The 15,639-nt window shown below is 42.4% G+C and overlaps 1 protein-coding gene across 16 annotated transcripts in view; it reads left to right on the top strand.

Moving 5' to 3' along the window:
• The window catches only part of LOC114857125 (VPS10 domain-containing receptor SorCS1), a 223,562-nt gene that overhangs the window by 87,123 nt on the left and 120,800 nt on the right, over nucleotides 1-15,639 (top strand). For all 16 annotated transcript variants that reach the window (XR_008694396.1, XR_005898146.2, XR_005898145.2 and 13 more), the window contains exons 4-5: nucleotides 11,316-11,474; nucleotides 14,789-14,862. Coding sequence is in view for 5 of the 16 variants with exons in the window: in XM_029153605.3 (XP_029009438.1) it covers nucleotides 11,316-11,474; nucleotides 14,789-14,862 (233 nt within the window). In the remaining 11 variants the exon portion in view is untranslated. The remainder of the gene's footprint in view (nucleotides 1-11,315; nucleotides 11,475-14,788; nucleotides 14,863-15,639) is intronic.

Consider the following 15,639-nt stretch of genomic DNA (forward strand, 5'->3'; position numbering starts at 1 on the left):
GCGGCGACGTCCACCTCGACCCCTCGGTCTCCAGGATCGGCGTCCGCCTGGAGGACGTCGCCGTTCGGGGGGGTCCCCGTGGACGCTGGCCCAGCCCAGGGGCGCTGGGGGTGCCCCCCTGCCTCAGCAGCGGTTGAGCAGGATCTCGCCGCGTCCCCACCCTCCGTGAGGGACTCCCTGGACTCTGTTGTTTTCCTGGTCGTGGACTTTTGTTCTTGTTTTGTGGACATTCATGTTGGGTTCTCTTGATTATGAGACTTGTTCTTTGTTTTTCTGGTCGGTCTGTGTTCGGGCGTGAATTCTGTTTGATGGGGGTTCCCGTTTTGCCCTCCCCCGGTCCGCCCTCCGCCCGCCCTGTCTGTGTTCTGTGCGGGTTGTTTTTGGTTCTGTCCCTCCGCCAGCCCTCCCTCCGCCCGCCCTGCTCGGGTTTGTTGTTTTTTTTTTTGGTCGTCGGGAATCCGCCCTTGAGAGGGGGGTACTGTCACGATCTGGGTTTTGTGTCTAGTTGTTCCTGTTTTATTTTGGTAATCTCCTGGTTTCTGTTCCTGTTTTAGCTTTACTTCCAGGTTTTGTTCTTGTCGCAGCTGTCCCTGCTTCACCTGGTCGTTATCCACACCTGCACTGTATCAGTAATCAAGTCACGTGTATTTAACCACCACCAGTGTCCTCAGTCCCTCGCCAGATCGTTGTTCGTGTGTCGTCGTGCTTTCCCAGTTTCATTGTTCCTGCCGTGTCTTCGTGTTTCCTGGTTTTTTTTTTGATGCTCGACCTTGTTACTACTGCCTGTTGCCGACCATTGCCTGCCTGACCACGATTCTACGCCTGATGTTTGGTATTGTACTCTCCTCCCGGTTATGATCTGTGCCTGCTCCTGACTACGTCTCTGCCTAATCCCATGTAACCCGTCTGATCACCTGTGAATGACCCTGCCTGGACTTTACTCCGCATACTGGAATAAACCACACGCTTTAACGCCAGAAAATCGTGTATCGTGCTGTGCATGTGGGTCCTCTTCCGAGCGATCCCTGACAGCATTGTGCATACACAAAGGCTTGTATTACACTAGCAAATGCTGTAGTGATATAATTTTTCTGTTTCAATAAAGTTATAGTGGGACCCAATAGGCAGGAATTCTAAACATAGTTGTAACTACTGGTGTTAATCACTATTCAATATACTAAGTAAAACTATTACATTTATTAAATAGTTACAAAAACTACATACAGTACAATCTGAAACATACAAGTGGAAGGTTTCATATAGTCAAACGTGCTCATAAATTTTGATTTTCCATCCCACATACAGTTCATTCCAAGTACACATTCAGTCCATATGTGGGAGGAGGCAGAGACTGCAAGTTTCTCATTTTTGTTTTTGTCCCCGGCACAAAGCCATGTGACCTCTGCTAGTTGCAGACAAAAGTGCCTCTTTAAACCTAGCAGTGCAAGAAAATAAGGCCTTTGTGGCTGTGAGAGAGGCTAGTGGGTGTAAAGTGGTGGGAGACGGGGGGGTGGGTGTAGCATGCAAAGCAAAGGAAGAATGTGTGCAGGCGATACATAAGGGAGAAAAAGGGGGGCAAACCGAAAGCAAGGAAGAGTGGAGAGAATAGGAGGAAAGGAGATAGAAGACTGACGGAAAACAAGGAAGTTTATCCAGGAAATGCAGGGGCCCATGAAGAAAACAGACAACACAGCAGTTACATCAATTTTCATATTGCGGCCTCAAACCGAGCCATTACGTGAGAGAACACATCTCGAGAACACATTATTTGGGTGTTTTAGCCTCAGATTTTGTGTGAGAGCACATTGTTACAGTAAATGGCCAGAAATGGTGATTGCTAGTTACAAAAAAAAGGTCTACCTCTAATGGTTGGAAAACAAAGGATTTTCAAAGGGGCTATGTGTGAGGGAAAGCAGATGTATTCAGTGTGTGCTTCAGTCTCAGTGGTGTAGTGGCTAGCACTGTTGCCACAGGAAGAATGGCCTGGGTTTTATTCTTGGGTCATCAATGTGCCTTTCTGTGGGGAGTTTGCGAGTTTTCTGGGTGTCTGTGTGAGTTTTTTCCTACAGGCCAAAGACTTGTAGTCACAATAATTGGATGTTATAAAAGGTGTGTATGCTTCAGTATGTGTTTGTCTATCCACAGTACTGTATGTGGCATTGTGTTGGACTGGCGACCAGTCAAGGGTGTGTTTGAGCAACGCCTTCAGGTTTTTTGAATGCCATTCACTGTGAATCCATCTTATCTATCCGTCACCATCCAACTTGAAAGCAGTGTGACTCGGATTTGAAGAGCACATTCGCGGTAGCTGGCTTGAACACATTTTATCAGAATCTCTTGCCAGATTACCCCAATGGGCTTCTAATGTAGATTAGAAGCCCATTAGGGCTTCTAATGTAGGTCCAGATTTCAAAATAAAACCAGAAATGACAAAAAAAACACAACTAAACCCATTAGCCATGACAAGAGGACAGTGAATGTACGGACGCTCACTTGAGTGAGTCGTGAACGAATCATTTCCGTTTCCTGTACTGCTGACTGAGGTTATGCAGCTGCTGCCGTGTGGGAAGAGAAACTACTGGAGGAAAATTAACAAATTGTTCACTGAGAGGACTCCAGAGTTATATAAAAGATTAGGTTATACTAAAGAATCATTCATGAACGACATCACTATTCTCATCATCCAGGTGAGACACTGCAACTGGACTTCTTTCTAAAGTAGAACGTTTCTAAACAAACGCAGACGTCCTGGATATGTGGTAAAACTTTTCTACTCTAAAGAGAGAATTCCAGGTGCCATGACCTACTGTATCTTTCAGAGTCTGTGGAATGGTTGTCTGTGTTTTTGTTGTTGTCAGTACATTTAGTGTTAATCAATATAAGTACAGTAGTAAGTATGATATACACAAATAAAATATTAGTTGAACCAGCATTGATTTTACGTATGTTTTTTTATCTATTTTCTGAAATTGACACAACGTTATATCACATGACCAGGTATCAAACCATTCAACCAGTGTGACTGCTCTAGATCATGTTTTCACATCATGTTTTTTAAAACTTGGTTACCAATCTGAAGGATTTTGCCTTTGCCTATTATAGGATTTGTAGAAATAAACAAGAATGATAACTCCATGCTGAACATGTAAAAGCACAAGACCTACCTTAAAACTTTTTTTGATGACTCAAAAAAGGTGTTTGCGTGTTATATGCCAGAAAGCCCTGTAGATCGCTCAAATTGCCAATGGCAAAGTGTTTTTATTCAGCCCTCTGCTGGAACACACTGTTTTAGGGGTGCACCACATTCTATGTTAATTTGTTCAGGTAATCTGGTCAAATCATTATTTATAAACCTTTCCAGTGAGACTATATTTTTCATTCCTTTTACAACTCATGATGGTAAATAAAAGTGTGACTATCAATGGAAAACACAAAATTGTATGGGTAACTCCAAACTTTTGAATGGTAGTGTATAATCAATAGTCTGAACTGAAAACTAAGAACACAAATACTAATTTGTAGCTACTGTAATATGAGGTCCTTCAATTTTTCAGAGACTACAAGCAAAGTCAATACACATACTGAAATTGTCTTTGCACTGCGGTGCTGCAGGTGAACACATCTGATGAATTTTGACAGTGCTGTGTAAATGCTTTTGTTGTTGCTAAACGGCTGATTTGCAATGTTTATGTAGCTGTACAGTATACTGCAGGTTAGAGAGAACAGACAGGTCGTTGCTAATTTTGGAAATGTTGCATAAATGAATACCCCTTGTGCCGTCCTCATTACTGCAGTCATCAGAGAAACATCTTCACGGGTTCATCCATCATCACATCAGCTTAATGGATCAATTGTGAATTCTTTTCATTTAAGGGTGTCTATTAACTGCACTTTACTGCAATTTTTAAGGGACATCAAGAAAGGTGGAGATGTCCCCCCTGACTGCATATATAAAAATGAGTTACAGCTTATTAAAGGAATAAAGGAAAAATATATTTTAATAAATATATTTTAGCATGAAAAAATACAGAAACTAGAAATTTATAGCTACAGTAAAAATTTCAAACAGCATGTCATATGACACGTTCTCATTTAAACGAAACATTACCTGGACTGATACCACCACCACCTAAGTTGCATATAGAGATAACGCTGGAAATAAATGGGGTAATGTGTCATTTTTGCACTGACTTTTTCAGGACACAACGCTTGCCAAAAGAAATCTTAATGAATCAGGCTTTGCTTTAGGGGATGCAACATCTGTCAGCCCTACGGCACCATCTCCAAATGACTGCAGCGAGCAGAGAAACCAGTGCCCTGAAACCTGTAAGAAAACACAGTGATAGAGGAGAGACCAGATGAGAGATACTGATACAGGGACAGAGACTGAGGCAGCTGGAGACAAGTTCACGCACACGCACACACACACACACACACACACACACACACACACACACACACACACACACACACACACACACACACACACACACACACACACACACACACGGGGAAAACAAAAACAGAAATGTTGTAAAGAAGTTGGAATGGGTAAATCTAGGTGCACTGTGAGATTCCATCAATATTGTTTTACCTGCCTTTGAGGGACATCAGCCCCTATCTCCACAAAGGAGTGAAAACAATACAACTCAAAGACCCTGACACCAGGACAAGGAACTCACACAACCCTACAATTGCTCTAACAAAATGAAATCCACCAAGTGTTATTATGTTACTTATTAATGATTGCTGTGTTGAATTAATTATTTCAGTAGCTCAACACATCTAAACTGGGAATGCTGATGGGTAATTATCTAAATGTATCTCTTTTGTCTTGTCTGTGTTCATTTGTAGGTAATGAATTTGTGTCTTGTGGCTTGCATGTTTTCTATCTTGTATAGTGTAGTGAAGAGGGCAATTCGCTGGCTAGCCAAGATAGAAACCCAATTACACTGAATGGCAGAAACTGACATGTTATTGTTTGTCAGGCCTGGCAGGGGTGTGGGTGAGCTAAAATGTCAGGCAGTGTTCAATTAGCCTGATCTTAAATGCCTCAGATCTGGAGACAGGAGTTTGGTTTAATAAGATGGCTCAAACAGCACCTGGTTGATGCAGTGGATGAGACCACTGGGAGAAACACAATATGTCTGAATGTGTCTATGAACTCTATTTGCTTTCATGTACTGCCTTGATGCATTTTGATACCTGGTGTTTGTCAAGAGGATTCATGGTATGCGATCTAACTTGCTGAATTCTATCAGTGTGACTAAGTTAGCAGTTTCTCGAATATGCAGAGATTTAAAAGGTGCTATAGAAATCAGGAATCAAAAGGCCAGGTCCTTTAGACCACACTTTACAGAACGAGGAATTTGACTTGGTGTTGGCAGGTGGTCCCTCTCAGCATAAAGAAAGTACAAACAGTGCAACATACAACATACAACATGACATGGTGACTGTACAACATACAACACGCCATGGTACTTACTTTTTTATTAGGTTATCAACAGACTATATACAGTGGAGTGAAGTGGATGTGCAAGTGGTCTGGGATGGTGGGATCTATAAGTGGCAGCGATAGTCCTTTGGTTGGGGGGGGGTCAGCTGGGGGGAGTTGGGGCACTGTTCAATAGACTGACTGCAGTTGGGAAAAAGCTGTTTTTGTGGCGCGAGGTCCTAGTCCTGATGGACTGGAGCCTCTTGCCAAAGGGGAAGGGGCTGAAAGTGTTCATGTCCTAGGTGAGAGGGATGGGCCAGAATCCGGACTGCCTGTCTTCAGGTGCTGGAGATGTGTTTCCTGGAGAGATGGGAGGTGTCAGCCAATCACCTTCTCCGCTGAGTGGATGACGGCTGCAGCTTGGCCTTGTCTCTGGCCGTGGCCGCAGCCAACCAGACTGTGATGGAGGACGTGAGGATGGATTCAATGATGGCAGTGAAGTTTACCAACATCTTTACAGGGAGGTAAAACTTCTTCAGCTGCCTCAGAAAAGTACATCCTCTGCTGAGCCTTCTTAGTGATGGAGCTGATGTTCTGCTCCCACTTGAGGTCCTGGCTGATGATGGTGCCCAGGAAGCGGAAGGACTCCACAGAGGTCACCGGGGTGTCACAGAGGATGACAGGGGGGAGGGGGGCTGGGTCCTTCCTTAAGTCCACTGTTATCTCCACTGTCTTCAGAGCATTGAGCAGGTTGTCACCATGGTGTCACCATGACACCAGACTGGCTATCTCACTTCTGTAGGCCGACTCATCTCCGTCAGAGATGAGACCATCAGCAAACTTCAGGAGTTTGAAAGACTGGTGTCCAGAATGAATGCATATTAACTCCATGTACATTCTGCAGCAGAAGCAGAATTACAGATACTTTCAAAACAACTCCAAGATGACCTGAAACCAACCATCTCCTTGGAGTTATGCGTATTTACAACCAAACAACAATCTCATATTTATTTTGTGGAGAATGTCATTTCTTATCAATATAAACAAAATATTGAGAATATATTAATGTAAATGATATGCCAATACGTTGTTGCATCAATTCCAAGGACATTTTTAAGGCAAAATGTTTTTCAGCAGTTTTCTAATTGATTGTACTGTACATGAATTCAGTTAAATTAATATTAGTTTGCAAAATTAGTTTGCAACAAAAATCATCTCAAGACACGTTACAAAGTAAATAATCCAATTCTAAAGAATTGTTATAGAATTCTATTAGTATAAAAATGCAGCAAAAATGTAGTCTTGTATAGAAGACAATAAAAAGTATTAGGCAACTGTTTGAGACGATGATTCCCTTTATTGAAGAAACTTCCAACAGAACCAGGTTCACGGTGGGCAGCCATCTGCTTCAACTGGTTAAGGTGAGGGAATAGAGGAAGAAGAATAAAGATACAGTCAACAAGCAGTGATACACTTGGGGATGCACAAACTTTCAAACTTTTCCTAGCTTTTTTAATGTATTGGTGTGGCTGCTTCATTACATGAGGCTTGTTAATGGTCACACACTTTAACTGCCTTTGGAGGACAATATTCCTAGAGCACTATAGTGTGTTATGTATTTCCAACACTGTCACTGATGAGATACTGTAACATTATATAGTTTTTGCTAAGTTACATTAGATAAAAGGCCATTAAGGTCATACTGTGTTTTTGCACTATTATCACAATTATTATAATAGTACATAGTGCTATTATGTAAAAACACATGTTAATAAAGTGAAATCAAATTTTGTCACAACCTGTAAAGACATCTTGCCTTTGTATATTTATGGTTTTTAATGATGTTCCCTTCCACCTCCACCATTATTTTATTTGGGTAACAGCCAAATTAAAAAAAACTGTCAAAACTGCATAGCGAAGCTCCAGAAGGGTTTTCTCGTAGGTGAACTGATGTTTTCTGTTATCTCTTTTTTTAAATTTGTGGACAAGGGAGCTAGCAGTGACAGCAAGAGATGCTGAGACCTTTAGCTGATCCAGGTCATGTTTACAACTGACATTTATCCACCCCTTGTGAATACTTTACTCTCTTCGAGCTAGACCTGCTTACCTTTGAATGCCCTTTGGCTCTAATTATAAGTACCTTGGGTGTGAGTACAACTTGAAATCTATGTCTGTTTCCCTCAGCCTCAGTGAAATTATTACTTTTGTGGCCTACAGGAGCATTTTAAGTATACCTAGCCACCCAGAGTTCATATGTTTTTCAAAGTACATTCAGTGTCTTCCACATACTGTACTGTATGTACACTCTATTTCTAATGGTTTTGTGAATGAATGCCTTTTACTTCTTTTTTGATAATTATTTAAATTAAATTAAATCATCAGTCCTCTTTAAAACCATTCTTATTAACTAAAAAGACTTGTCAGGTTAAAATTGCTGTAAACATACTGTATTTCTCACATAAACAACATGAACATAAAAGAACATTTCTGGGATAATAAGATAAATGTGATTTGCCTTGACCCCTGCTGTCATGTCAAATTCAACAGTGTGAGAGTGACTGGATCCCCAGTTTCTTTTCTTAGAAAATGAAGCCATCAAAACTGATTTACTTCTAAAATGTTTATTTAATTATATTAAATCCTCAAATGGCATCATTCACTGTAACAGAGATATTACATTTCAAGCTATTTTCTTAGGCAATTAGGCAATGATTTATAGAGAGGAGTGACACTATAACTGCCGGTTAACCTTTTAAATTGAAAAATATGAAAATTGCTGAATGTTTGCAGTACTACAGCATGACATTTAATATAACATATATTTTAAATGTACTCCAGCTGCCAAACAAATGCTTCATTAGGTTTTGTTATTTTCAGCCTTTTTATTCTCATGTGGCCTGATAGCGTAGTTGGTAACAGTCTAGCCTCAGAAGGCAAATGTCCGCGGTTCCCCGGGCGCCGTTCACTATGGCAGCTCACTGCTCCCGCGGTTCAAATGCAGAGAAGGATGGCTGAGCGGTCAAAGGTGCTGCATTCAGGTTGCAGTTTCTCCTAGAGGCGTGGGTTCAAATCCCACTTCTGACATCTTCCTTAGCGGCCTGGTAGCTCAGTTGGTAGCGCGTCGACCTCGGAAGGCAAAAGGTCTGCGGTTGATCCCCCGCCTCGGCATCAGGTGTGTCCCTGAGCAAGACACTTCGCGCTCCAAACGCCGCTCATGTGGCATTTTAGGCAGTGAGCTGCCTAATAAGGTGACTAATAAGGGTTAAAAAAAAATAATAATTTGCTCGCACGCATGCATGAAATGTAGGGTCATGTGTGACCAAGGCTCATTTAGGCACATGTAGAGCAGACATACAAGTATTAAAAGTATTTAAGCTTGAATGTTGCTTTTCAAGCTATTCAAGCACCCGCTTCGGATGTTATCACCCATAACGAATGATTAAAAATTAGAATTAGAAAATTAGAATTTATCAGCGCATTCGTACGGGCCAGTAGGTGCCTGCTCTGCCTACACCGCGAACAGCTAGCAGCTAGCTAAGCTGCTACGTTCAGCAGCTTCAGAGGTTATTGTGGTTAGGGTTAGGGCTGGATAACGGATGGAGGGTTAAGGTTACAGATAGCTAACACAATACAGCTAGCTACTTGCTAAGTTATGCTCACAAATAAATCAAAATCTAAAACTTCGATCCTCCCGTCTGAACAACAACTGCTCAACAGCGCCCCTACTGACTCTGCTGGTTAAATCAGCCGAGCCGTGATCAACCTTACGGATCAATGACAGCGATCTACTGCACCTATTCACCTCTGCCAGTAGGTACTGTAGGTGGGCACCTACCGGCTGATATGTATGGGCTGATAACCACTGATAATGAACATTGAATGGTGTGATAACGTCCGAAGCCTCTGATTCAAGCCTGTTTGTACATTAGCACAGATTGGAACCTGGGAGGATCGTACGTAAAATGTATTCAAAAGATAATAAAAATAGCAGCATTCAGAAGTTTTATTTTGAGCCCATTGTGCAGGAGACACACACATGGGGTGACTGTAGGAAGGAAAACTGTAGAATGCAAAAGGCTCCAGTTTTTTAACATCATTATTTCCTAGGACTGGTGAAAACCAACACTGTAGAGAAATCCAGCCTTTTCTGTGTGATTAGAGTGATTAGAGTGATTAGGCTACCGGTATAGATAGAAATAAAATGTTTTGAATAAGAAATAAGTCCAGTCATTCTCACCTGGATGACTGAGAATCTTTACTGACATTTGTTCGTTTTTATGACTAAAATATTAAAGCAAGCTTTTTGTATAAAAGAAATATATGATATGTACCATAATATATGGTACATATGTCTCCAGATGAACGTGCATGAGGCATTCTATCTGCCCCCTTTGTGAACTGGTGTCTGGCCACAGCAGCCGCTGTTACCCAAGTGATTGCTGACTAATGAGTCACTGGCATAAGGTTTGTTATAGGGTGGAATACTGACAAGAATATTGAGTGTAAAAGCGTTGCACTGCTGTCTGACAATGGCTATTGAAAATACATGTAAAATGCCATCCCTAACCAAATATAAACCTGTGTATCAAGCAGGGACTGTGTGTGTGTGTGTGTGTGTGTGTGTGCGTGCGTGCGTGCGTGCGTGCGTGCGTGCGTGCGTGCGTGCGTGCGTGCGTGCGTGCGTGCGTGCGTGCGTGACTAATTAATGACTGAATTAGAATTGACACTGTCGTAGACCCACAAAAGCTCTTCAAACTGAATAAAGGAGCCACAGTTGTGCAACAAATGTTAAACCTTTCCTGTTACAGCCACATTGTACTAGAGTATCTAAACTGTTTGCAGTGTTCATACTACAACCCTCATTGCAAAGTAGGTCTAGTAGTTGTCTATAGTAAACTATACCTCACTTGAGCAGGATTAAGCAAAAGTGAAGAAAAAGAACTCCTTTTAATAACCGACCTCCAGTCTTGTGTGTCTTGACTGGATAGGGTGAGGGCATGGAAAAGTCAAAAGATGACAAAAGAACAAAATACAATAGGCAGCAAACAAAACACAGCTACCTGTAGAGACACTTAGATCTTTACACAAACGGATTTGAATTTGCAAAGTGATTAAATAGAAACATGCATGTAATTTCAGGAGCTAACCAACATCTGCAAATCTGAGACTAAAAGCTGTTTGGGTGTTCACAGTTACACATTGGGGTGCAACAAGGTTTATACAGCAAATCAGACACGTAAGCATTATTGGCAACATCTTAACTACAATATCAGTCATAATATAGATCAGAATATTTGCATGGCATTTCTTCCAGTCAAAGTGATATAACCAGTGTTACTTTATTCAGACTGGTGTGAATTTGCACTTGAAATCAATTAATCCCCATTGTAACCTTGAGCATCTAAAACAGAAAGAATCTCATCTGTAATTAGTGCTTCCAAGGCTCGAGTGAGCATAGTTGGTGAGTGAAACCGCAGAAATTGCAATGAGGTACACATACACACATTTGCTGTATGATGTTTCATATTGTTTAACACTTTAAAGTTATTACTTGAAATATAGTATCAGCTGTTCATTAATGATACTATGCTGAACATGGTTATCTGCAGACACTGTTATATACAGTAGACACAATAATATGCTCAGATATGGTTAGTTATGATTTACTAGTCTGTGTTTTGTACTTTTTAATACTGTTAATCTAGTCAGCTTCTAGTCACAAAAGTGGGTGAAAGACAGAGCATTTGAAAAGAATTCAATACAATTAATGAAACAAGAAATTCAGGATACTCTACCTTTTATTACTCTGCAGGTAAATTTCTTTTGTGCTTTTTCTGGAAAATCTGCTGAACTTCATTTCCCATAACTTTGTCATCAACAGATCATGCTGCTAACTGATCCAGAGGTAGAGAGCAGTCTCCTGATCAGCTCGGATGAAGGAGCAACCTACCAGAAGTACAGACTGAACTTCTACATCCTCAGCCTGCTCTTCCACCCTGAGCAGGAGGACTGGATTCTGGCGTACAGCCACGATCAAAAGGTGGGAGGACAGGGTGAAGCCACAGGAGTTGGTTCAAAGGCTTCACCAGAATCTGAATGTTAGTGCTCAGAAGATTCTATGCCTTAGACACATTAAGGAAAATGGGAGTTGGGACCTGGTGGTGAGTAGGATCCGCTGGCAGGGAAGGAGGCTGGAATGACTTGGCAGGCCCAAACATATCATGAGGGTCTGTTGGGAACGTTTGGCTGAACCCTCTGTCAGACAGACCTTTAACTCACACCTCCGGGAGACCTTCGATCAGATTCCGAGGGAGGTTGAAGACATCTGATTGGACCATGTTCTCCGCCTCTATTGTCAACATGGCCGTTTGGAGCTGCGGACGCAGGGTCTCTGGTGCCTGCCGTGGTGGTATTCCCCAAACCCGTTGGTAGGTTCCGGAGGGGACTCAGTCATGCACTTACCCATTACCCAGGCTGAGGTCACCAAGGTAGTTTGTAAGCTCCTCGGTGTCAGGGCAGTGGGGGTGGATGAGATCCGTCCTGAGTACCTCAAGTCTCTGGATGTTGTGGGGTTGTCTTGCGTGACACGTCTCTGCAACATTGCATGGATGAGGGGGACAGTTCCTCTGGACTGGACAATCGGGGTGGTTGTCCCTCTTCACAAAAAAGAGGAAAAAGAAGCGTGTGTTCCAACTATAGGGGGATCACACTTCCCTTCCTGGGAAAGTCTATTCCAGGGTACTGAAGAGGAGAATTCGGCCGATAGTTGAACCTTGGATACAGGAGGAACAATGTGGTTTTTGAACTGGTCGTGGAGCGCTGGACCAGCTTTATACCCTCAGCAGGGTACTTGAGGATTTGTGGGAGTTTGCCTAACCAGTCTACATGTTTTTTGTGGACCTGGAGAAGGCATTCGACTGCGTCCCTTGTGACAACCTGTGGGGGCCGCTCCGGGAGTATGGAGTCCAAGACTCTTTGCTAAGGACTGTTCGGTCTCTGTACAACCGGAGCAGGAGCTTGGTTCTCATTGCCAGCAGTAAGTCAGACCTGTTCCTGGTGTACGTTGTACTTCGGCAGGGCTGCCCTTTGTCTCGGTTCTGTTCAATATTTTTTTGGACAGAATTTCTGGGCGCAGCCAGGGGCCAGCGGGGCTCTGGTTTGGGGACCATAGGGTGGTGTCTCTGCTTTTTGCAGATGATGTCCTGTTGGCTTCATCAGGCCAGGACCTTTAGCGTGTGCTGGTGCGGTTTGCAGCTGAGTGTGAAGCGGCTGGGATGAGAATCAGTTCCTCCAAATCTGAAGCCATGGTTTTTGACCAGAAAAAGGTGGTTTGCTCTCTCCAGGTTGGAGGAGAGTTCCTGCCCTAAGTGTAAGAGTTCAAGTATCTTGGGGTCTTGTTCACGAGTAAGGGAAGGAAGGAGCGTGAGATTGACAGGCGGATCGGTGTGACGGCTGCAGTAATGTGGTCGGTTGAGGAGGGAGCTGAGCCGAAAGTCAAATCTACGTTCCTACCCTCACCTATAGTCATGAGCTTTGGGTCATGACCAAAAGGGCAAGATAACGGATACAAGCGGCCAAAATGAGCTTCCTCCGTAGGGTGGCTGGGTGCTCCCTTAGAGATAAGCTCTGTCACCCGGGAGGAGCTTGGAGTAGGGTCGCTGCTTCTCTACATCGAGAGGATCCAGTTGAGGTGGCTCGGGCATCTGGTTAAGATGCCTCCTGGACGCCTCCCTGGGGAGGTGTTCCGGGCATGTCCCACCGGTAGGAGGCCCGGAGGAAGACCCAGAACACGGTGTCTCTCGTCGGGCCTGGGAATGCCTTGGGGTCACGGAAGAGCTGGAGGAAGTGTCCAGGGAGAGGGAAGTCTGGAACACTCTGCTCATACTGCTGCTCCCGCGACCCGGCCCCGGATGAGCGGATGTAAATGGATGGATGGAGTTGCTGTTACACACTGTGTGATCAACTTTGGAAATTAAAATAGATTTTTTATACGGTCCTTTTCCCTGATATATCAATAAATCGTTCTATTGCTGGCGGTGGTTGCACCTGGATATTCTTAGTTTTTGCATTAAGTATTGACTTTAGTTCTTGATATGGAGGTGGAGAGGGGTTTTTGTGGTTTTGGCAAAGAATAAGCGAAGATCCATTAATTTTAAGAAAGTCCCACCAGGCTGCCAGAGATGCTTTTATGCTAATGCTCTGGTAGCTATGGTGATTGATTTTGGTACTGATAAATGGTAAATCTGAAACTTTCATATTTACGCAAAATGTTATTTCAATGTCTAACCATGAGGAGTCTGTTGGACTGGGTTTTTTTCAATTTGTGGACATGGTTCAGTCTGTTGGCAAGAAAATAGGTAGTTCTAGGGAGCCGCAGCGTTTGGATTTTTGAAGAGTTTTTAAACTAATTCATGGCTTGTCTAATGTCTTAAACCACACCTGGCCTGGCTGAGTTGGAAGCATTGAGAATATGTAATTAATTTTTGGCAGGACCATAATTTTTATGGTGGCAATTCTTCCCCTAAATGAAATGGGTAAAGACTGCCAATAAGCTCTGACAGCCTAGACGACAATTCAATGCCCCAGTATTTAATGTTCCCTGAGTGGAGTGTGGTAGAAGAGATGTTATTCACCTTAAAGTTAAGTGGTAGCACTATAGATTTTCCCCAGTTAATAGAGTATTCTGAAAGTCTTGAAATTTCATCTATGAGGCTAAATCGTAGGAAGAGATGGTTGTGGCTCCAGGAAAAACAGTAACACATCGTCAGCATCTAAACGTATTTCATGATTTACTGATTTCGTCAATATTCCAGTAATTCCTTCATGCTGTCTTATTGCTGCGGCTACAGGTTCAGTAAATATTGTAAATAGTGATGGAGAAACTGGGAAGCTCTGTCTGGTCCCTCTATGCAGACTAAACCTTGATGAGGTCTGGTTATTTGTTCTGACTGTGGCGTTTGCTGAGCTGTATAGTATTTGGATCCAGTCTATGAATGAGTTCCCAAAGCCAAATTTATTCAGAGTGGCTAAAAGAAACTTCCAGTTTACTCTATCAAAAACTTATTCTGCATCTACGGAATTGATGGCTTGCTCTAGTTTATGGATGGTGACATAATAAATGTTAAATAAACGTTGATTAATCTATTCATTTTGTTTGCTGAAGAATCTCTAAAAGACTCATGCACACTGCACGTGTAAAGTTTGAGCTTGTCTCTCACCAGCCATTATACTATGTGAATACATGTACGAAAATAAACATAGAACTTAAATCATATTAAATTTAGGATGTCTTATGTCCCACAAACATGACGTGTGAAAAAACACTCATTGGTGCTTGGTCTTGTTTGTCTACAGCTATACAGCTCAGTGGAGTTTGGCAGAAGGTGGCAACTGGTGCACGAGAGAGTGGCTCCTAATCGCTTCTACTGGTAAGACAATTTGGACATTTAAAAAATGCTAATCCGTAGTAACAAAGAATCAGACAACTGACGCTTCAGTATGAACACTAAGCAGTATGGAGCAACCACATTTGAGACAGTTGCAGAGTAGTTTTACTTTACACCAAACATACTAGATGCAAGGGATGACTGCATCATTCCTATGAGGTGTTCATTCAAAGGACATGGCAGTTGGAATTCATGTTTATACTATTACTATACTATACTTATACTATATACTATGATGATGGAGTTAATTTTCTCTTGAAAAAAAAAATGTAACTACTAATAGTACATCCTACTGATAGGATACCACCCCCCCCCATCTAGACAGAGACACAGATTTAGCTGTAAGGATTCAGTTTAGCATAATCTAGTCTTTTTTTAGTAATTTTATTATTTACTAATAATAATACTAATATTATTTTTTTTATTTTTAAGACAAATCATCTTTATTCCACTGCATAGGTTCTGTCCTACTTTTCATTTTTTACTATAGCATTTCCCCCTTCTCTATACAGTGACCAAACTCTAACAAAAAGCTTTCCCCTCAGCTGATTGTGGAGTAACTGTCACTGTAGTAATAAGCTGGGCTTCCAGTAGTGAAGTGAGCCTGGAGGGCTGATGCTACAGAAACTGTGTGAGTTACATTTATGGACTCACGCAAACTGTCCAGTAGGTGTGGTGCTGGGCCTGGTGAGGAGAACTAAACATGTTAGGAATCTGAAGTGTAAACTTAGCAGTCTGAGGTCTGTGCATGAAGTGCAA

The sequence above is a fragment of the Betta splendens genome, chromosome 1 (genome assembly GCF_900634795.4).
Source record: "Betta splendens chromosome 1, fBetSpl5.4, whole genome shotgun sequence".
Taxonomy (NCBI): Eukaryota; Metazoa; Chordata; class Actinopteri; order Anabantiformes; family Osphronemidae; genus Betta; species Betta splendens.